Below are 23168 nucleotides of genomic sequence, written 5' to 3' on the forward strand. Positions count from 1 at the left end.
CCTCCCATTGCAAAAGGGTTACTTTAAGCACTGAATATCAGGAGTGTGCCCGGTAAAGCTGAGTGAGAGAGCTGGGGAAAGCCAGCTCCTCCCCCAGAGTGGGAGGTGGTACCTGATGATTAASTCCCAAGCGGAGGAGTGGAGCTCACGTTGAATTCTGAAGGAACCTGTTGGGAGGCAGCTCAGGAGAGTGAGAGGAGGTCAGGAAAGACTTGGAATCTGCCAGAGGACTAATCCTGCTGGAGAGGCACTGCTTAGCATCAACAGCTCTGGTAATGTTCAACTACCTAGCAGTAGAAGCAAGGCCCCAGTTCTACCGCAGCTATGGGGGCCAGCAAGGGGAGTCTGGGCCACTGAAGAGCCGTCTAGAGCAGCTGAAGAAGCCATGGTGGAGAGAGCCCACCACTCCGCTGGTGCTCCAGCATAGTGAAACAGCTAGACTCGCTGTAGATGCCTTTCTTGAGCAGGGGGAGCATGGCTACCTGTGTGCCATTACTGAGGAACGGGAGCTGCCTTTTCTTTCCACCCTGGACATGGAATATATGAACCACCAGAGAAGCCAAAGCTTTCCAGAACCCAGTGCCTTGAAAGACAAAGAGGCCAACTCTGCTGACATGGACCCTGGAGACAGGTCCTCCCTCTACTCTGAGCTAACATCCGGCACCTACTTTCCACTTATGTCTGATGTGCACCCCCCAGAACTGGAGCTGGGGTGGCCAGGGATGCCATTCTTCACAACATCAGGCCAGACTAAAGCCACTGTGGTTTTTCAAAGAAACAAGGCTAACAGCATTAAGGATTTAGTTCGGTCCATGATCAGCCAGGCCCGGACGGTATGTATAGAGCTGTGTCCCTTGAATGGGGTTGTGTATCACAGCACCTGCGTCTTGGTTGCCGTTCCCACAACAGTACCAAGCTGTTGTTGCTGTCTAGATCTCTGGCATGATGTGCTTGTTGCTTTTCTAGCAGATCTGTAACTGTTCCTGCTCCTTTCTGTTCTTGTAACTTCTTTCCACCTGGGATTTCACGTCATATGGACAGTGCCCTTAATGGCGCTCTGCATCTATATTTGCAGAGCATGGTACCAAGGCCCAGAGCAAGTAGCAGGGTGTGCAGTGTTAATGCTTAGCTGTCCTAAGCCAAGCAAGCACGCACCATCAGGCCCATTCTGCCCTCTACCAGGGAGTTTGCAAGGCCAAGGCTTGTCTTGACCCGTGGACTTGATRTTAAGTAGGACAAGAGGATTGCACTGGTGAGCTGCTGTAGGAAAACATAGGATCTGAGTAAACTTTGAGTATGTGGGACTGAATGTCCCTGCCTGTGGTTTGAAGTAACTTCTAGCCTTGATGTCTGTGGCTCTTTGAGACTGAATAAGATGAGCCCATGCAGTTTCTGCTGGGTGTGGATTGCCAGATTTCAGACATCTTAAAGACTGGACAATGACAATATTTGCCTATCAAGCACAATCTTGATGTGAAATCTATGCATTTGCTCACTAAATTATGCTCCTTACTTTTTGTTTCTTTTTACATTGTCATTATACTATGTACTAGAGCAGCAACTCAGATAAATGTATCTGACATACAGTTTCAGCTTTTATTGCCTTTGTCCTCTTTATGGTTCTTTTCATGCTTTCCACATTCATTTTCTTTTGTGCTATTTCAATAGCATAGGGATATTTAGTTAACTTTTAGTGCAAAGTTCACTTTTAATCAGTCAGCTCCCAGGCAATTTCTCTTATCACTCTAGTAGTTCCTTATTTGACTTGACACTCACTCCTTAAAACCATTACTACAGAGCACAKAAAAAGACTAAAGAATTGCTAAGCCCGGACTTCAGCTGTGTCAAAAACACAAGCCATTTCCAGGCAGATCGAACAAAAGCATTATGTTCTATCACCATCTGCAATATTGAGAAACACAGTTACGTTGTCCCCAGCAGATCAAACTGGGGCCATGCAGCAGCTCGGATTGCTGTGCAGCTTCATAACATCATTGAACAACCACATATCATTGAAAGCCAGGCGTGACAATGGGGTAAATGGAGATCCTTCTTTTTTTTTAACCAAAAGAAGACCATTTTGTGACATAAGCTATTGCCCAGTTGTAAGCAGCTGTTGCTTAATACCTGAATGCACCTTTGTAGACAAATATGGGAAGTTTTGTTTAGGAAGTAAACCACAAAAATCTTTCTTTGTCCTTGCAAGCATCTGATTTATGACATCCTAGACAATCTGAAAAGTCCTGTGACACTCGTTGCATCATTTTCAGAAACAGGGATTAAGGCAGAGTCATGGTGAAATGCACAAAGTAAATGATTCCTGAGGAAATGTCTCCTTGTCACTTAGCTCATGTCCTGGATCTCTGATGAAGTTTTTATCAGCCTGTTGCACCTGATTCTTCAAACCGCATTAAAAATATCTTACTGCTTTCTCTGTTCATACAAACTTGCCAACAGCTGCAAAGAGGTTGCCGAGGCAGTAAGCACACACAGAGGAGCTTTCTTGTAYGTTTTGAGCATTTTCACTCTTTCACTTGGCTTGAGAAAGCATGGAGAATCTTCAACCCTTTGTGGTCAAGCTGGGGATTTTCTTACAGCATTTTTAACTGTGTTGTGTAAAATGGGATAACAACCTTTAAACCATCTTATTGGTTCATTACTGATGTTTTACTGACTTCTGATTTAGCAGATCTGGCCAACGCTTCCCATCATTAACTCAATGTATGACAGCAGTTCTCGCTCAGTCATGGCCTCAGTTACACATCTTTAAGTAGTTCACTGAGTCATTTTGCTTCTCAGAACATTGAAAAGAATATTACTTGTACGGTTTTTAATGTCAAAAGAGAACCAGAGCTAAAAACATCTTTTGTCTGAAGTGGCGGTAGCAACTCGATGGAGAACCACTTGCTTTTCACTTTTGAACTGCAGTTTTTGCGGTGCAATGGTTCAGATGCTTTCTGCACTAGACTTTAAATTCTCCCTGCATCCCTCCTATATGTTTCTTCTCCTATGTGCTTACAGCTAAAATTAAAGCAGGATAGAGTGCCAGTGGGATCTAGAAAAGTTACTGAGATCCCCAAATGCTTCTCCTGGGTCCTGTAGACAGGAAGGTATGCATCTTGAAATGTTGTTTGCTGTTTTCTCTTGTACTGTCATACTGAACATCATCAACTGATGTATTTCGCAACAGCATATTTATACTGATAAATCATCAAAATGGGCATTTGTTTATTGATGCCTTTTGCTGGTGTGGTTCGTCTTTATACTTTACTGTATTTAACCAGCTGTCTTTGAAGATACATTTTCAGACTTGAGCTTTTCTTTTTGCAGACGTAAGAAGATGCAGCACAGCCACACCTTAACCTTCATTCGTTAATATTATTATAATATTAGTTGTATTGAATAAGCTCCAAGCTATTTTGAACTGTTCATACTACTTTTTTCCCCCCTCTTGTGCAACTCTGGCACTGACTGCCTATCTGTGTTTATATGCGATGGTAGAAGGTCTTTGATAGTCCTCAAGGAAGCAATGTATTGCTTCAAATGGCAACACTACAGTAATGACCCAAACCACATTGCTATTGGCAAATACCAGTAAAACCAGCTGTGCTGGTTAAAAACTAGACAGATGGCAGCCCCAATGGGATGCTGGTAAGTGCTGTAATTCCCAAAGTGATGACTGCAGTAATTGCTGAATTGTGAGTTTCCAGAAGTGGATTCAGAAATGTCATGATTTAACCCTGCAATAGCAAGGTGTGAATTTTTTAGAGCCTATGGGGGAGCTGGTGTCCTGGCTGCCAAGACTGGCTGTGGGCTTGGAGGCCATGATAATCTTGGTGAGCACAGGATGATAAACAGGGAGGCTCTGAGTCAGCCCCAGCATGTATCTCCCATCACTAAGATCAAGGGGCTGAAAGTGTTGGACATACTTTGCTCATGTTTATAAGGCCAAATTGACTTAAATGCCTAAGGCTTTTTAAACATGAGATGAGTTGTCAGGAGCCTGAGCTGGAAATGGTATTTAGTTACTTAACTTCTAGTGCTGTACAGATCTGTTCAAAATTATCCTTGACATCTTAGACCTTGCTTTTGCGACAATATTGCCTTCTTGGGAGCTTTCAAGGGGAAGGTTTCCAGGGTCTCTTGGCTTTGGGTCCAGCTGGAGTTACTGTAAGAGAGGCCTGCTTTGTTTACCAAGAGGACATGTTAATTTGACTGGCCGTTATGGCATTCCTACAGCACACAGGCTTAGTATAAGCCCCCCCCCCAACCTGTAGGAGTGTCCTAGCAAGGGTGTCTGCTCCTCCAGTGCATGAGGCCATGACAGGACACATTCTGCCCTCTCACCCCACCACAGTGCCCTTCGTTGCAAACCACAGTTCATGCAAGGCTGCCAGCCTTCCCACTTCCTTGCCTCAGCAGCAGCAACCCTACCCAAATCCCTCCTTGTGAAGGGACTACATGTGAAGAGACCATCAACAGACCCAGAGCTTGTTTCACCTCCTGATGCTAAGCAAAGACCTGCTTTGGAAAACATGAGTCTGACTATCGCACAGGGTTCCACCCATCTTGCACAAGCCAGAGTCCTGCTGCCTGGGGCACCTGTTCTGGTGCCAATGCCAGAAAGCTGCACAAGGTTGCCAGGAGATGCAGATCTGCCTGGTCGCAAGCTGTGTCACAGCCTGGGACGTGGGACGCCACGGATGACTTTGTTGCCTGGTCTGCCTTATGCAGCCATGCTAGTGCCAGCTTGGCCTCATCCCTCCCACAGTGAGCACGAGGGACCAGCTGTGCCTTTTTTGGACAAACAGCAGCCTCACACTCTGCCAAAGCCTGTAAGCACAGGTGGAGGCAAGTCCACTGATGTATTTCTTCTGTGCACACCCGGCATGCATCGCAGAGCTGAGCCTTGAGAGTCTGGAGCTGAAGGAGCTTCATTCTGTCTTGAACTCCTTTATTGTATTGACTTTTCAAGTCAAGTTTAGATTGTCCCTAGGGCCAAGTCTGTCCCAGGACTAAGCCTCAGATGAGCCGGGATATTGTGAGGCAAGTGTGGCTGAGAGGGACTTGCCTGGGGCTCTGTACGAGTTTTGGGCTATCGTTTTTTTCATGTGTGCTTTTTATGGACAGAGTCAAGCTGAGAAGAGCTCTCACATTAGTTATTTCTTCGTCTTTTGTATGAAAAGCTGCCACTGTTGCATTCTAAGGGTTTGAGAGGCATCTTTGTCCTGCTATGTTTCTTTGCCAAAAGATGACTGGACAGGTAAAGATTCCTCCTTCCTGCAAAAGCCTGAGCTCCGGATAACACAGCCCATTGCCCATAATAGATTTCGTCTATTTGATCTTTGTGATCTGCTGATCTATGGGCCATCCCCAACACAATGAGGGCTATGTTCTCTTCCACTTTATTTATGAGGCAAATTCTTTTAGCTGGCTGATGTCATTGCAAAGCTGCTTCTATTATCTTTGAAAGATCTTGGCAATTGGGGAAGGGTGTTACTCATAACTGGAAAAGGCAAATATCAGACCCATCTTCAAGAGGGGCAAGAAGGAGAGACTGAGGAGCTACAGGTCAGTCAGCTTCACCTCAGTAAGTTATATCCAGGCACATGAAGAATAAAAAGATGTCTGTGAAAGCCAGCATGGAATTATGAATGGCAGATTGTGCCTATCCAAACTGAGAGCCTTTGTGGTGAGATGGCTGGCTGCGTGCATGAGGGGAGAGCAGTAGACTTTGTTTACCTTGACTTTAGCAAGGATTTTGACATGGTCTTCCATAGACTTATAGTCAGATTGGTAAGATACAGTTTGGACAGGTAGACTGCAAGGTGGGTATAAAAACTGACTAGATCACTGGATTAAAAAGTGCAGTGATCAGAGGTTCAAACTTGAACTAGTGGTGTCCCCCAGGGGTCAATATGCATACCAATACTGTTTAACATCTTTATTAATGACCTGGATGATGGGTTGGAGTGCAACCTGAGCAAGTTTTGGCAATATCAAGTTGTGAACAGGCAATAATTTCTACAAAGACAAATGCACAGTCCTGGCTCTGGGAAAGAATAATCCAAGGAGCAGGACATGCTGGGGGCAACTGCCTAGAAAGCAGCTTGTGGAAGGGGCCCTGGGGTCCTGATGGACAAGTTAGCCAGAATCAGCCGATATATTTAAAACTTAGCTGGAGAAGGCACTGAGTAGCCTGGTACAACTTTGAAGTTGGATATAACTGTGATGTTGGCCCTGCTTTGAGCAGGTGGATATAGGGGAGCCAGATGACCTCCAGAGGTCCCTTACTGCCTGTGTTATTCAATGATTAAGTGTAGTTTCCACTAGGGTGTGATCTTGGAAAAAGGACAGGTAATACTAGATTGAGATACCTCTTCCCTTACCTGACAGTGTGTCCTTCCTGAAGAAATAGTACCCATTTGCCAGTCATCCATCGAGTCACTCTTATACCAGTTGAATCTTGATTTTGGTCAGTCTCAGGCTTTTCTGTTTGTATTTTGTGTAATTACTTAAGGCAATACGTAATTGTTGCGGCAATGATTTTCAGAGTCTGTGCACATGCTTTACATTTTCTGCTGTTTCTTTCTGTGAATGACAGATTGATGAGACAGGAGGTGGCAGGGAGGGGAATGTCTCCATAGTTATTAAGAGTGATTTTATCTACCACGGTGGGATAAGGACACAATGGTGCAGATGCAATCACCACTCTTGACTGTACTTGCCCTGAAACTCTGGAGGTTTGAAAACTTACTTAATTCGCAGTTTGTAGCAGAATCCACTTGGTCATGTGATTTCAACAGTCTTTTTTCCATCCACTCCCCTACCCCCTTTTCTCCTGGCTAGGTGATAGCAATTGTGATGGATCTGTTTACAGACATGGAAATACTATGTGACCTGCTGGAGGCCTCAAACAGACGGCATGTCCCTGTGTACCTGATCCTGGATGAAGAATACTTGAAGCATTTTGTGGAAATGTGCAGTAAAATGGCTCTGACTCAAGACGACTTCCCAGTAAGTTTTCAGTCACACTTTGGGTGCCGTAACTAAATCTTGGAACTAGTAAAAAAAAAAAAAAAGTGCTGCTTCCCTCTACCTGGTCCCTAGGACCACTTGCTCCACCTTGTCCCACCGTTCCAGGCTAAGGGAGCATGGTTGTTCAATCTAGGAAGTCAAGCTCTGTCTCAAAACACAGAGGAGGGAGAAGAGCCCTTCTAGTCCTGTGTCTTGGTGTTTTGTGGACCTCATTCTAGTTTTACACTCGATCAGTGTGAGGTCAAGACAAATATGATAAAGCCTTAATGAAAGCTTTGCTGGGCTGGTGCAGATAGACAGACAGAGGTAGACCGGGAAAATTCTGCTCATGTGGACCTGTACCATCTCCTTTCCTTGTCCCTTCTCTGTCCCTGCCCGATGACACTGAATTTAAGGACTTAAACTGCTCTTAATTTAGATCCCTCAGCTTAACTTTAGATTCTGATCAGAGCTGCTGTAGTGAGATAATTGTGTGGGGAAGGGAAGCAGAGAGTGCCTTGTGAAGTCCTGATGCAAAACCATTTCCTATCATTTCCTCCTGGACCTCAGAGTGAGCACAGCCTCAGAGTGAAACCAAGTATTAAAATTGTCATTGTAGGATCTGCTTTTAGGCTTGTGATTCAGCCTGTGACCTGGGTTTGTGAGGGATTTGTGAAGAGCCTGGTTCCCCACTCAGTGAGGTGCCCATTGACGATGGCACATGGTGCCCAGAGAAGGCAAATAATAAAAACTAATGTGTCAGTGTGACAAGCTCCCTTGGGAACTCCTTGGCTCAAAAATGCACCCCAGTATCTTGCTGACCATGATATAGCCTTCTGGCTACCACCTACCAATGGGAGATGTCTTTTGATATCATTTGTGAGTCCTGCGAGGCCAGTACACCTGCTTGTGCTCCTCCTCTAGGTGAATAGGATTCCCTGGAGTCATGGGGTTGATACTCTTCAGCCACCCGGTTCATAGATTTCCCCTCTTCTTGCCTGGAGATGCTTGGAGGCTATTCAGTTATCTGAAAACTATTCCTAATTAAAAACAGGCTATGGAAACATGCAAAAATAATGTTTTAGAGCAGTCAATATAGATACAGTTACAAATGTCTTAATTTCTCCTCACTCTTAACCTGTCTACACAAGATTTAATTTAGAGTCTTCTTCTCTCAGGTTGGTGACACTCTGTCCTTTCTTGTTTCTCACAAGCCAGACCTATTTCATCTTGCCTTTTCAGCTGGCAACTGTTAGAGAGAACCATTTCATGCTGGAGCATGTTTGCTTTCATAAATAACTGCATCTGTGAAGTCAACTTGTGGATCCAGATAAATCTCGTTGCTCCAAAATTTATTTTATTTGCTTCTTATCCAAGAGCCTGGTCATTGTTTTTAATGAAAATTACCATTGGTTTATATCCGTGGAGATGTCTATGTCTCCTTGGTAGACCTGATGTTCTCTCTTGTGTTTGAATGACTAATTAACACTTCCCTCCCCAACTCAGTGACTCTCCACAGTTTTCAATGATGTGAGGTGCCTTTTAGGCTGATGCATGTCAAGTAACATTAGCATATGTACTTGATATTCACATCTAAATGGAATGAGTATACATATTTTATTCCTGGCTTTCAGTTGAGACCAGATGTCATAGTAAATCTCCATTGGATAACTGGTGACAATTTTGGGTTTACTGCAGAATTTGCAGCAAGTCATCTTCCAGCATCTTACTTCTAAGAACATTGTATGAGCAAATCCTGCAGCAGTGCTTCAAGCATTGGCAGTAATCACAGGTGAAAATTCAACTTTGATTTTTCAGTTAGCCATCTAATGGGTCTAAGACTACTGTCCAAGTCAAGTGAGAGTGATACATGGCAGTCTGGGGTTCCTGCAAGACTTCAGGATTCTCATGTTATTTGGGAAGTTCAGGGCCTGGATTGACAAGAGAAAGAAGAGGATGGAAATGAACAAAGTGGCAGAAACTCACCCAACTGTTGGAAGAATAGAGGGAATGAAGAAATACTGCAGAGTCAAATCTATGAAATATCCCTTACTTAGAGAGGTTTTAACTTCCCTGGGGGGATAGAAAGCTCCTCTCACTGAGAACTAGTATTGCTAAAACCTCAGCATTAGCAACAGGATTAGTTGTACAGCTCCCACTATGTTGATTGGCAACAGGATTAGTTGAACAGCTTTCCAAGAATTGAGTGTGTCTTGCTCTTTTTCAGCAACCTAGTGTGGCTTTTCATAGGATCATAAGAAAATTCAAGTTGGAAGGGACCTCAGGAGGTCATCAAGTCACACATTCTGCTGAAAGCTCTGTCAGCTATGAGAGCAGACAAAGTTATTCAGGCCCTTATCTGGTCTAGTCTTGTCCATGGATGGAGACTGCACAATCTCTGTGAGTAACCTTTTTCAATGGGTGACTGTCTTCAAGGAGAAAAGTTTATTCTTTCCCCTGGGTGACAACTGACATGTTCTGGGATACAAGAAGGTAACGAGTGAGGATAGCAGTGCAAAGGTTGTGAAGCTTCAGCTCTGTCCCTGCTAAATGCTTTCATGAGCTGAAGAGAAGACTGGACAAATACTTGGAGAAGAGGTCCGGGGGGGTTACCACTCAGACAAACCACAGGAGGCTCAGGAAGTCCCTTGAGCAGAAAATAGAGACTGCAACAGTATTAGCAGGCAGCATCATAAATCACTGCTCTCTTCCTACTCTTTCTTGGCTGCCACTGACCACTGCTAGAGATAGACTATGGGTCTGATGGTCCGCATGAGATTTCCTGCTTCTTTGGARCCCTACAAGCAATGGTGTTTATTGCACAGTTAGAGAAACTTCCTCGGAATGATGTAAAAATCAAGCCTTTCCTGCCCTGCTGCAGTGAGCTCCTCAGCAGATATTGGGCTGTTTCCAAGAAGTCCACCTACCACTGGCAAGAACTGTGACAAAAAGGAAGGCTGGCCAGAATGGAGCTGAGATCTGCATGCAGCAGGTTGTCCACCTCCTGCTCCTCACCCTTGAAGCACAACTTCTGCACTGTGCACCCAAGTGCGGCCAGAGACTGGGTGAGCCCATCCCTGGCTGAACATGGATGGCCCTTTGAATCCACACGTGTTCATCCTCCTTGGGAGGAGGTGGTGGAGAAGAATACTTGTAGACAAATCGCAACTATTCATGTTTGTCTTTTGCCTGCATCCTGGCATTGACTGTTGAAAAATGCCATGGCTGGCCACACTGAAATCTCCTGTGTGGTGGAAGGAAGGCCTGCCCAAGCATGCGCCAGCCACTGGCAGGCACTCTGTCTGCAGAGGGACAGAACAGCACCAGCCACGTGCTTGCAGACCATTCTGACTGCATGTCTGGTCACAGCACACTGCTGCTGGTCTTCATCTTTTGATAGGCTGGTGCTAAGCAGTGCAGGTGACCGGGAACTGGCCTCAAGGTGCAGTAGAGGATGATCTAGTATGCTAGTGTAGATGCAGCCTTAGGGACATTTATTTATGTACTAGCCGTTTTGTTTAGCACTGCATCTAGACCAGTCCAATAATGGTATCCAGTGACTGTTCTCCTCTTCTGCTTGCCCCAGCCATAGTGCAAATAATGCCTCATCTTATGAAATGCTCCTGACAGATGCTGAGAGCCTTATTATATAGTCTGGTGTATTTTAGAAATGATCTACAACGTTATGATTCTCCTAATTTTTTTCAAAACAGTATTTGCACCTAAGCACAACTTGTTAATATTTACTGGTATTTTTACCTTACAGAAGCAGCATTGTGACAAAATATTTCAGTATGCAAAATCCGGAAAATACTTCATGCCTTGTTGCATCCTACTTTCAGAAATAGAGCTCCAGCTGGAGATAATCCATCATTGATACCTAAGGGAATATTCCAGTTTAGTTCAGTGCATAGCCTCTTACCAACTCTCCCTTCTTTGATTTCAGAATGTGTGCATAAGATGTCTGAGTGGAGACACATACTACAGCAAAGCAGGCAAGAAATTTGCAGGCCGAGTTCTGGAGAAGTTTACCCTGATTGATTGTGACCAAGTTCTTGCTGGTACATACAGGTGAGAAAAAGCAGCAATTACTGCAACAAAAACTGGTGACACCATGAAAATATTCATTGTCAAAATACTTGTTAAAGCACAGAGTAATGTAGCTCTTATTCTTTTTCTCTGTGATAAGGATACCTTGCTCTCTCTCTTAATTTTACCCTTACATATGTCATTTTCATTTTGGTGATTTACCTTCCACCCCATCCTCTTGCTTTTCTCTCGCTACTTCACTTTCAGATAGCATTAATTGCCTGTCTACCAATGCTAATACTTCCTGGACCCATCTATCTATAAGTATCACTTCATTTCTTAAAAGTGTATAATATGCCCTGCCAGGTCAGATGATGCTCCACCTAGCCTAGGTTCTGTCTCCAGCAATGGCAGCAGGGATGCTATTTAGGGAGACCAGGGAACCTGGATACTAACTGCAGTCCAGTACCCTTGTTCTCTGATAGCATGCACAACCATTGCGTTGGGGATCTTAGAGAGTACATCCCTGCCTGTCCCCTTTAGTATCTGTTTTGGATCTATTGTTCATGGACTTGCCCAAACTCATTGTCTGTTTTAAACCAGTCTTCTACTTGTTTCATTGAGTGTCCGTAGTTCTTGTGCTGCAGATTGTTAATACCTGTTCTAAAGGTATGTCTACCTTCATGAATTTGCAAACCTTCATCATATCCTCTTTCCCTCATCTTTTCTTCTCCGAAGTGAAGACCTTGGCCTTTTCGGTCTCTATTCATAAGGCAGTTGCTCCATCCCTCAATCATTTTAATCATCTTTCTCTGTATCCTCTTCAATCCCACTACGTCCTTCTCAAGATGCAGAGACTAGAAGCACACGTAGCCCCCAAGATACGGATGCTTGTGGATAAAACCGCAAGGTTTTATAGAGGGTCAAAATAATGCTCTCCGCTTTGTTATTATCACCCTTCCTGATGGTGGCCAGTGTTTCATTGTCTTTTTTGACTGCCACTGCACACTGAGCTGATCATTTCAGATAACTGCTAGACTGCAGGGTCTTTCCTGAAGTGTAACTGCCAATTCTGAGTTCAGCACCATATAGGCTCTCCCTGAAGGTGGAAAAGCTGGACTGAAAGAATGAAATAGTTACTGAGCAGAGTTAAAGATCATTTATCCAGTATCCTGGGATGATACAGGACAGACTGTAAGAACAAAACAATGTTATTATCCAGTAGCACGTTTTACAGTTCAGCAATTTGTGCATAAGGATCAGAGGTTTCAGGACCTCTGGGGCTGTATGTTGTATGTGCTTCTTTATGAACCGTTTCCCTTAAAAGACCTTTCTTCCACCTGTTGAATTGGTTTTGGTTGTTCTATTTTTGGCCTTCGCAGTACCCTCTGGCAATGGGTTATGCAGTTTAATCTACACTTTGTGTGAAGAAGTGATCCACTGTATTTACATTAAGCCTATTGCTGGATAATTATATTTTATGTCCCCCAAATCCCGTAAGCTGGGAAGAATAAATCACTGTTCCCTACTTACTTTCAGGACTCCACCCATGATTTCACGGCTTTCTTTATAATCCCTCATATGAATCATCTCTTCTCTAGAAGGAAAGACTCTGAAGTATCCTGAGCTGTTCAGTCATTTCCCATACAGGAGAACTTCCAGACCTTTAATCATTATCTCTACCTTTTGTGAGAAGTGTTGACCAGAACTGCATGAAGTGGTCAGTGATACCCCACCCACTATACCTCAGCATAAGGATAAAATGATGACTTCTATCTTGTTCTCTACCCGCATTCTGGCAGCTCCTAGTCTGTCTGCTTTTTTGACTAATGCTAAACACTGAAATGATTCTTTTGTTGAACTATCCAGGGTGATGTTGACCTCTTAATATGATCTGAGAGCTCATCATTGTTTCAGAGACAGAGGGATTTTGCATCAGTTTGCATTTATTGACATTGAATTTTGCCTGTCATTTTGTCTCTCATTCACTCTGTACCATAAGATCTTCTTGCAACTTCTTATTAACCAGTATTCTTTTGACAACCCAAGAAAATTTTCTCATGTATAATCTCTGACATTGACTGTTTCTACCATTTTCCAGATCTTTTTTGAGTATGTTGAACTGCAAAGATCCCAACATAAAACTTGTGGGATTACGTGGGTACATATGGGTAAATTAAAACTATTTCTAGCAGTTGTCTTCCATCTTTAATAAATTATTATTCTTTGGGAAGACCTTCTTTTATACTCCACAATCACTTCTTTAAGAGCCCTTGGTGAATGATCTTGTCAAAAATCTGTTTGAAAATCCAAGTATCCAACAGCAAACAGATCATATGTATCTTTGTGTTTGCTGTCTCCTTCAAAGTACTGCAACAGGCTTTTGAGGCATGGCTTCCTTCCACAAAAATATGCTGCGTCTTCAACATGATGATAGTTATTTATGTGTCTAATCATTTTACTCTCTATTTGCTTTTACCAGTTTGTTCAGTATGGAAATAAGACTGGCTGGTTTGTAGTTTTCCAGGAGCTCTTTAAAAGGATTCACATTTACTACTTTCCAATCCTCTGCTTCCATGTCCAGTTTTAAATGATAGGTTATTCACTGGTTAATAATTGGAAAATTGCTGACTTTTTGAAGGCTATTTACTTTAATATTTTCCTTTACTGTACCTTTTAACTATGGTGACTTTTTGGATGCTTTTAAATGTCTTTATTTTGATAGGTACATTTGCTCTGAGCTTCTAATAGAGCATCTTTAAACAATCTTCATACTGCCTCAAGCATTAAACCTTTTTGGCTACTCTTTCCAATTTATTTTTAATAGCATTCCTCACTTTCTCTTTTAAGTTAAATATTGTGGATTATTTTGCTTCTTAAAGAATATTTGGTATGACATATCTGATATGAGTACATCATGGTGATTTTTGCACAGTGGCCTTTACAAAGAATCTTTCTGAGCTGGTAGTATTATTTCTCCTTTTGTTGGTTTTCTGGTTAGTTTCTCAAAAAAGCAGTCATTTATAATGTCTTGAATGTAGTTGCTGTAGCTCTCCTAGTCAAGACCCCTATTCAACACGGATATAACTGAATCTCTTTTTATTCCTCTGCTTTCTGCCTGCATAGCCTCTCAGCTCCTCCTTAGCATGTCATATTTCGAAGCAGTGCTCTGTTCAGCAAGCTCACAGTATAGTCCTAATATTATGTTTTCCCTATTTGGAAGTGGAGTTTCAATCCACAGGGAGCATATTTCATTTGATGATATATGATTTTTGTTATCTGACTTACTTTTCTTTATTGCGTTGTGCCACTGCTGCAGCAACCTGTGCAATTATACTGTTCCTTGATTTTCTTCTGTCCAGTAAGTTTCTGAGATGCCTCCTGTGTCAGAGTCATCATTTCAGCACAGGTATTTCATAACATCTGTTTGCTTTTTTAGCTCAGATTTGTACAGATTCATGTAAACATTTGCATCTGATCCAGTTGCTCACAGCTGAACCTTTCTAAATGCAACTCTGTTTGTTTGGATGCTTTTCATTGTTTCTAATTTATTACTCAAGTTTTATTGATTTCCTTCCTGTCCTTATGTCAGAATACATTTTTTATGTTTTTATCCCTAGGGCAGAGTGAGCCATCTCAAACTGTGTGGTCTTCTACACATGACAACTTTCTTCCAGACTCTAATTTAAATCCCCTATATCTTTGGCATTATGATGTGCAGCAGCCAGATTTCTTTTAGGTTAAGATGGAATCCAGCTTTTTCTCTACATTATATACCTATAGTTTTCCAGTTCCTAGAGAATCTACTATCCTTTCCCTAACACAGTGTCCTTAACCATGTACCGAAATGCTCTTTCTTACTTCTCCATCCCATTCTAAATATGGTACAAGGAGCATTTTATTAGGGCTATCAAGAAGATCCTGGTCTTTTTTAACCTTYTCCTTAAGTGCTTTTATTTTACTCCCAAAACCTATCTTATCTCTCTTGGAGTCAATGGGATATAGACATTGACCACTGTCTTCTCTGTAGGGCTCCCCAGATTAGATTCAAATGTCTCTGCTATCCTTCACCCCAGCAAGCAGCTTACCCTTCATTCTTTGCTGGCATCCTGCCTAAGCATTGAATCAGCCTGGACTGTGTCACCTGATCATGCCTGCCTAAACACATTCACCTTGAATACTTCCCTACCAAACAGCAACTGATTTTTTCAGAACTTTTTCCAAAATCAGTGTAAATTTTAGACTGTGCAGTCCCTCTCTGTTTGATACGATTTGCCAGTTTAATAAGCATGCACTGTTCCATCCTTTAGATTGCCAGTGAAAATATTGGATAGCATGAGAGCCAAGGTGCTAAATCTCTCTAGAGTTTCAATACATCCTTCTGTACCAACAGTGAACCCAGATATCTGGTCTGTCTACAGCCTCTCTTGCAGGAGATGATTTTCCAACTTAGTTCTTCACTATTCAGGTATTCAGTAAGGTGCCTTTTAATTCTTCAGCTGTAAGAAAAGACTCTTTTCTCTTCAAAAACATGGTCAAATCATGCCTGAAATCTCTAGCTATTTCTCTAACCCCTAGATTTTCTTTTCTATGAGCCCTGTAGGCAGTATTACATACATGCAGCAAGAGAAGTGTACGTATTCACATTTTCATATTGAGCCCCACATGTTGATACTGTTGTTCTCTATGTAGACGTTTTCCTTGATATATTTGTAAAAGCCCTTTTTATTTCCCAAAATATTCTTGGCAAGCTGAAGTCATTTGGATGTGTTACTGCCCATTCGTATGAATCAGGCATATTTTTGCAGGATTTTCTATATCTGCAAACCCAGCTCAGTGGTTTATCTTAAACAGCTGCAGGTCAAATAGTTCAGGCTCCTCAACTTTTCTGTCTTTATTGACTACATACTTCCATTAATTTTCCTGCTTTACCATTATGTTTCCTTTTAACCAAGAAAACGAGAAAACAGGRTTGAGAAATCCAGACAAAGGAATAATCCCAAATACTAAATATAATCATATCTAGTTATTTAGTATCATTCTGGGGACTGAAAGAAACGGTATGTTTCTTCAGGTGCTATTTTAAAGTAACAGAGTGAATGAGATGAAGGTATTTCCAATGTAGCAGATACTACAAAGAAAAATAGAAGTTCTTGAGAGCTGAAGTGATAGAAAAGTGATAAAACTGAAAAATAGAAATTACTGAAAAAAAGTAAAACATCTTATTTTGTGAACTGGGATCACATCAACTGGAAACAACTGAGGCAGAGAAGTTGAGTGTGACTAACTGCCAGTTGCCTGCACAGTACAGCTATGGGAGGAACTGTAGCCTTAGACTGTATCGCAGTTTTCCATGGGGACACGGGGAAGAACTGTTGTCAAAAGTGCTCTTGAGATTGACACTTCCTCTGAAATACTGCGTGGTGTTCTCATCACTTGTGCTTAACACAAGCTGGAGCATCAGGCCATGGGACTATCTTGGCAGAACAGCGAGACTGTGGGGTTTCTGGGAGCACCTTTCCAACCTCCTCAGAGATGACGTTTCAACTCCATCTCCTGGCCAAAAGCTGAGCTGCAAGTGTTCCTGGAAGATTACTGCTCAGGGGTGTCTGAGAACAAGTTAGGGAAAGAGATGGTCTCTGTCCTACAGAGATACTTTCCCAGATTCCAGCAATTTGTGCTTCAGGGTGATCCAGAGCAGGATATGGTATCTCCATAAGCAATAGTCYGTTATGGAACAATTATTGGCAGAAAAAGCCTATTGCTTTTTGAACACATGTGACCCCCTAGCATCCACAGGGCCCTGCAGTGAGGACTTTCACAGCCTGCCTGCTTGTTGTATTGGGCAGGGCAGTACCTCTTCTTGTCTGCATTGAATTTGTCACTAGTTGATTTCATTTAATGCCTCATCTTTATACCAGAAGAGACTGGGAATGAGCATTCCCTAGCTATTTCCTCTATGCTACTCAAGGAAGAAAAGACCTTTATTGGTTTGTATGATTGGCTTTTCCTACCTCTGTCATTGCTCTTCCTGTCCAAGCACTTCTGCGGGAACAGCCTGCAAAGGCATCTGGCCAAGACCTCCTCGCCCACTGTTGCAGGCTATGCAGTTGTCTCTAGAAGGTTGGGTTTGGGCAGCAGGGCTGCGTACTATGTCTTGCCAGGTATTGCTGACGCCTATGATGTCCCTGGTGTTCCTGTTTCATACTGTGACCTAAGAGCTTCGGTCTTGCTGTCCCATGCCTCACTGAAGGCCTAAGAATGAACATCTGATGGCACAGGGTGAGGAGGCAGCTGCAGTAATGGGTATAGCCATGGCTGGCAAGGCCATGTCATCCTATCATGAAAACTTTTGTTATGGACAGAAGGAGAGTTGTGCTTATCACAAGCCCAGAGCTGTCCTTGGGGAGCCTGGATGCTTCCTTCCAGGGCCTGCTGTGATGTGGAGTGGGCAGGTCCCCACTGGATTGGGAAATTGGGGAAAAGTAACACTTGGACTGGGAGAAGAGCCATAAGAGTCTTCAGTGGTGGGGACAGTTATAAGGCCAAGGCAGTGTATTGCTGGCTCTGAGGATGCTCCCCTTACAAAGGAAAGGGCAATTCATGTGGATGAGAGGGAAAAGTTGTGTGTGTCTCCTGCATTGCTGTGGGGAGGCAGTACTCAGGCCAGAAGGTGCTGGGAGGAGGCAGAGACAACAGTTTCTGACCTGAGTACTGCCTCCCCACAGCAATGCAGGAGACACATTCAACTCTTCCCTCTCATCCACATGAGCGATTGGGTCCAGGGAGGGAAGGAAGGCCTAAGCAAGACCTGTTGTTTGCCTGCTGCAGGAAGTGAGGCCAGAGGTCTTGATGGGCAGCTGTTGTGATGTTCTTGCTAAACCATGTAAGAGCCAGCCTGAAGCAGAAGGGCAGACATGGCCTCTTGCATTGCTACAGTGCTACAGTGGTGCCAGGCTGGGAGAGTTGAGGACTAGCTCCACATGGCTTGCTAGTGTCCTCTCATAGCTCATGTGGTGATGCTCACAGCATGAGGGATGCAAGGTTCCTCCAAAGGAGGAGAGGCTGGTCAGTCTGCTGAGTGTGCTGTGGCCCTGGGAAATTTGAGTGAGCACTGCCRTACGTGTGTGCACCCTGTAGCCGTTCTGAACCAGCCCCGGGCCCACAGTCAAAGCATGCAGGCAGCAGCTGCCTCAACACTGAGTATTAGACTCCATACATTGAAACTCATGGCTGGAAGGTGAGTGCTTGATAGGAGGGTATAAAAAGAAGCTCTCAAAGACTGGTGTTATGCCCACTGCAGCAGCCATAAATTATCCTCAGTGGTGCTGTAGGGTTTTGGGTGGTACCCTCTGCAGCTGCTGTAGTCACTGAAATTTGAGGAAACGTTCCATGGTGAAGTGAATTCCTTTGATGGCCCTTCTGCAGGTGGTATRTCTGTGATGCAGAGCTTACATGTGGACAGTCTTGTGATGGCCTCACAGATACATGCCGTAACTGTGCTACTCCCAAACTTGTTTCTCCATGATTGATGAGGTTAAGAGCTGCTAATACACCAGATGGTGATGATACTCAGCTTCCTCATCAGTAGGGGCCCTCAGAAGACATTRTGCTGATGCTGGCTGGTAGGTACTAGCTTCCTTTAGAGAGCTGCAAATGTTTTACATATGTGTCATAACTCTATGCACTGCCACTCACCCCAGATGGGAAACATTACCTAGGGCCACCAGTTGGTACTAGTTTTCCAGGTCCAAGATTTCCTCTCCTCTCTGGGAAGCTGAGGCAGCTGCTCCACCCATTATGATTGACCTGAGCTGTCTTCAGCAGCAGGCTGATGACTTATCCAAAGCTCTTGGAGCTACTGTGCCACCTGCCTTTGCATGATGCCTCTGATGAACATGGCTTGCCTGAAGAGCATTCTTCAGGAGAGCTTTGCAGAATAACAAATGGACTGGAGGAGGCATCACAGGCTATTTGGCAGAAAATGCAGTGGCTGAAGAAATATCAGGCATGATATTCTTGCAGGCTGCTGAACAGACTGCCCACATACGTAAAGGCACAGCCCTCTCCCATGGAGCCTGCCAGCACGACTGCAGATAGCACAGACTCGTGTGCCAGCTGTGCCATGCTACAGAAGGGTGAAAAAGCTTGTGGAGTAGACACTGAGTCAGAGATCTGCACTATGGTGTGTGGACACAGTATTCTTGTGTAGAAGGGGAATAGCTTTAAGCAATGAGGATGGCAACACCACCACTGCATCTGTTGTGCGAGCCAGGCTAGATGCCTCCAGGACAGTTGCCTTTGGCAATGTGGATATATGCTACATGAAATCTCCCTTCTCTGGGCACTTGGATTTCCTTCAAGTAACTTGTATAGCTTTGTGAGAGATGCCTTTCCTCTGCAAAAATCACCTTTTCTATTATATTTACCCATATACCTACTAATTGTATTCTTTAGAAGAGTTTCATTTATGAGGCTTAATAACCTGAAACATTAAAAAAATTATATCACATTAGCAACCTTCTAGTCTTCTGCTAACCAAGGCGCTTTCAAGTGTGAAATTACCCATCGTAGTTATGAATTGATCTATTTCTTTCTTGAATTCCTGTGGTGCTTCCTGGTCCTGCCAAGTTCTTAATGTCTGTTTTGTTGATTTGTTTTCTAATCTCTTCTACAGAGATTTCAATTTGAGACAGATCCTCTCTCATGTTCTGAATGAAGGTAGGTTCAGGGCAGGTTCCCAAGCTCCTGTATAGTAAACACTGATGCAGAGGAAGTCTCTGAACCCTCCTGTTACATACGGAGTATGTGTTAGCTCCAGGGAGCTGTTTCTTAMGCTTTTTGCAAAGCGTGCCCCAGCCTTTTGAAGGATGGGCTTTCTGATTTTAATAACTTCTCTTCTTCTGTCATTTAGCCATCCCAACTATTCTTTTTTTTTTCTTATATCCTTCCTTTAAGCTATATGCATTTGCTTTGAGCTTGCAATATGGTGATTTTTAACAGTCTTCATTCTACTCAGAAAGGATTTTTCAGTCTTTTACTTCTCCTTAATTCTAACTTAATTTCCCTATCTTGACATTAAGCAGAACAGTATTGATTTTTTTTTTCATTTTTTGTTGCTCTTAGGGGCAGGATGGGTGCAGAGTGTAAGTATACTATTTTCTTCAAAATAACATCATGAACCATAATAACCGCATACTGCCCAGGGGCTGCTTTTCCTACTCTAAGTTCCCAAATAGTTGTCTTGTGAAATAAACATCTGTGGGTCCCAAAACATAGTGTCAGTGTCATGTCCTGAAATGACATTTACTCTATTTATTTGAGAATATTTGGAGTCTCCCATTATGACTGCTCTCTTGTAGCATCTGTGATTTTGTCATATTTTTGCCTCTGTCCGTATCTTGCTTCAGGAGCAGATAATGCAGCCCTACCAGGCTGCAAAGGGATATGCTTCCATCTGCAAAGGTTCTACTTTATTTGTTAACACAATTAATCTGTTAGTCTGATTTCACTATAGCAAGAATAAAAGAAAAAGCCAATGACTGGGATGACCAGGAGCCTGAGGAGTTTTCCTGTTTGATCTAGGAAAATGAAGACTGGAAGGAGAAATGTGGTTACTATCTGTAGATATACCAGGGGGAGAGTTATTTAAGTTACAGTTTTGTCACAAAGAACAAGTGAGATTACATAGATAAGGAAAAAGTACAGCTGGCAATTGGAAATGCAATTGGTAATTGGCATGGGAAAGTTCTTTCCCAGGAGAACAACAAATGATGGTAATATCCTTCCAGCAGGAGCAGTTGGGGCAAAAGCTAATTCTTTTTTGAAGTGGAGCATAAAAAGCTACCAAAAGGGAACCCAAGACATTGTACTGTAAGAGCACGGACTGGACTTGCCATGCACCAACAGCAGGTGCCCTGGGAAGAGAAAAGAAGTATAGGCATGTCTTGATAGAAGAGAAGGAAGGACTGAAACACAGCGCTGTACTTTTGGCCAGGGACTGATTGCTGTTTGTCACCTTTCGTAAGGCTAAGAAGAACCTGCTGTTAGTGTATTAATGGTTTCTGTACTCTTACAGTCAATGTACAGGTATTTCTTGTTCATATTTGAATACAATTCTTTAAATCACTGAGCTGAAAAATGCCAGTCTCTAATCTACAATTAAACAATCATTTAGGAGCTGGGTTTTTTTTTTTTTTTTTTTTTTTAATTATGCCATGAGTATACCAATCTCCAAAAGTAATCTCAGAAATATACTTGAGAGAAAATGTTAATTTTATGACATAATTGAGTGGCAAGAAATCATTCAAACGTTATAATCAATGTTAATCTCATCACTCTGTTTACAAGTGTTATACGTGTTTCTTTCTTTCTCTTTTTTTTTTACTTTTCTTGCAGTTTCACCTGGCTTTGCAGCCAAGTCCACACCAGCCTGGCAACCCATTTCCGTGGTCAAATTGTTGCAGACTTCGACAAGGAATTCCGGTGCTTGTACGCTGAATCCAAAGCAGTGGCGAACTTTTGTGTGCCAGATCCTGGGACATGCCCTTCTTCTCAGAATACCTCAAAGGATGCTGAATCCCTTTTAAAAGCTGCCCGGATAAATGATGCTGAAACCTCAAGCCCCTCAAGCACCCTCTCAAATGTAAGCATCAGAAGCATAAAAATGTCTCCCTTTCTGAAAAGCTCCACCTGCAATGTACAGCAGGAAAAACAAGATTTGAGCCCTGATTGTACTAGTGAAAGGGGCAAGGAAGACACCTTTCTGAAGCCTACTTGCTCTAAGCAGCAAGGTGAACCACCAGACTCCCATCACAGTCTTCCAAATAAATCCACYGCAGCCATGCAGCACAGACCAAATCTCTACTCCCCGCTGAGATGGGAGCAGAATTTGCAGTCCCGTTCGGAGGGTGCCAACAGCAGTGGCAGAAGTGAGAACCAGAAAGGGCCCACTGTTACCTCCAGGGAACTGATAACAGACAATGAAAACAAATTTTATGCGATGGAAAAAAGAGAGAGTCCTGGACAAGGGAAATTGGACCTGTTATCTCCATACAACCAGCTAAAACAAGAGAAGAAAGTGGCAATTCCTTGCTGTGATAAACTCAGTGAGGAAATGCTGATGGAAAAGAACAATGTGTACGGGGCTGAGAAGAGAATGACTCTTGGTCACAGTAAGCTGGATCTGATCACCAAATACAACAAGTTAAAATCTAAACACATACACAGCCGATTCGAACTCTGACTTGGTTCTCATAGTCCTTGAGATGCCCTTTCATCTCATTTACTAGTGGTTGTTTTTCCCTACCAATCATCACATGTGGTGCTTGAAGTCAAAACATGGGTGGCAAATTAGTCTTGTTTCTTTTGAAAGGTACCTGTGCTATGCTGCAGTCTCCTATGTGTGCAGATTCACTGATTCAGATGGGATTAGCAAATACAATTTAAAATTTTAATTACAAGATGATGGTAACAGAGAGAAAAAGAAAAAAAATCYACACTTCTATTTCCTTTTATCTATTTTGAAAAGGACTATTTYCCCCAAAGTTGTTCTGCTCCAACTGTAATCTGTTTGACCACTGAGGCCTTCAAGATGAACCCAGGTTTTCTTTGCTCTCAGCAGTTCCTCTCCATGTAGTCATTTGCTGCGAAAGAAATGGTCAAAAGCAGGGTAACTTTGTTAAAAATAAAGGAGAYGGTCTGGTGGAAAGAACTGTGTCGGCTCCTTCGATGGCAGGTGAACTCGGCCAGGGCCTCCTGCTGCCCTGGGCCTGCGGCCAGGAGCTGTCTATGCCGAGCTGTGCCACGCCGGGAGGGCGCTGTGCGCACACGGGCAGCGTCTGCACACACGTGGTGCGGGCACACGGGTGGGGTCCAGCCCGTACCCGGTGCGGCCACGAGGGTGATGTCTGGGCAGCGGGCCGTGTCTCCGGGCACAGGGGCGGTATGCRCCCATCAATGCAGGCGCCACGTCAGCGTGTGGCAGACGGCGTCCACGCGTGGCTCGGGCCTCCACGCGGGCTGGGCCTCCGCGCGGCCGGCACCCGCAAGGGGCAGAGCGGCGGCCCAGGGCCGAGCCCACGCGGGTGGCTGCTGCCGGGGCGACGCCTGCGCGGCGGCGG

At 43.6% G+C, this 23168-nt stretch overlaps 1 protein-coding gene across 1 annotated transcript; it reads left to right on the top strand.

Annotated features, from left to right (window-relative positions):
* Positions 1-275: 275 nt before the first annotated feature.
* Positions 276-22712, top strand: SACK1C (scaffolding CK1 anchoring protein C). The gene is made up of 4 exons (XM_085302674.1): positions 276-833; positions 6850-7017; positions 10964-11088; positions 21445-22712. Exons 1-4 carry the CDS (start codon positions 276-278, stop codon positions 22289-22291), a joined length of 1698 nt encoding a protein of 565 aa, XP_085158800.1. The 3' UTR covers positions 22292-22712.
* Positions 22713-23168: the final 456 nt, after the last annotated feature.

The sequence above is a fragment of the Rhea americana genome, unplaced genomic scaffold (genome assembly GCF_003343005.1).
Source record: "Rhea americana isolate MKP2758 unplaced genomic scaffold, rheAme1 scaffold_190, whole genome shotgun sequence".
Taxonomy (NCBI): Eukaryota; Metazoa; Chordata; class Aves; order Rheiformes; family Rheidae; genus Rhea; species Rhea americana.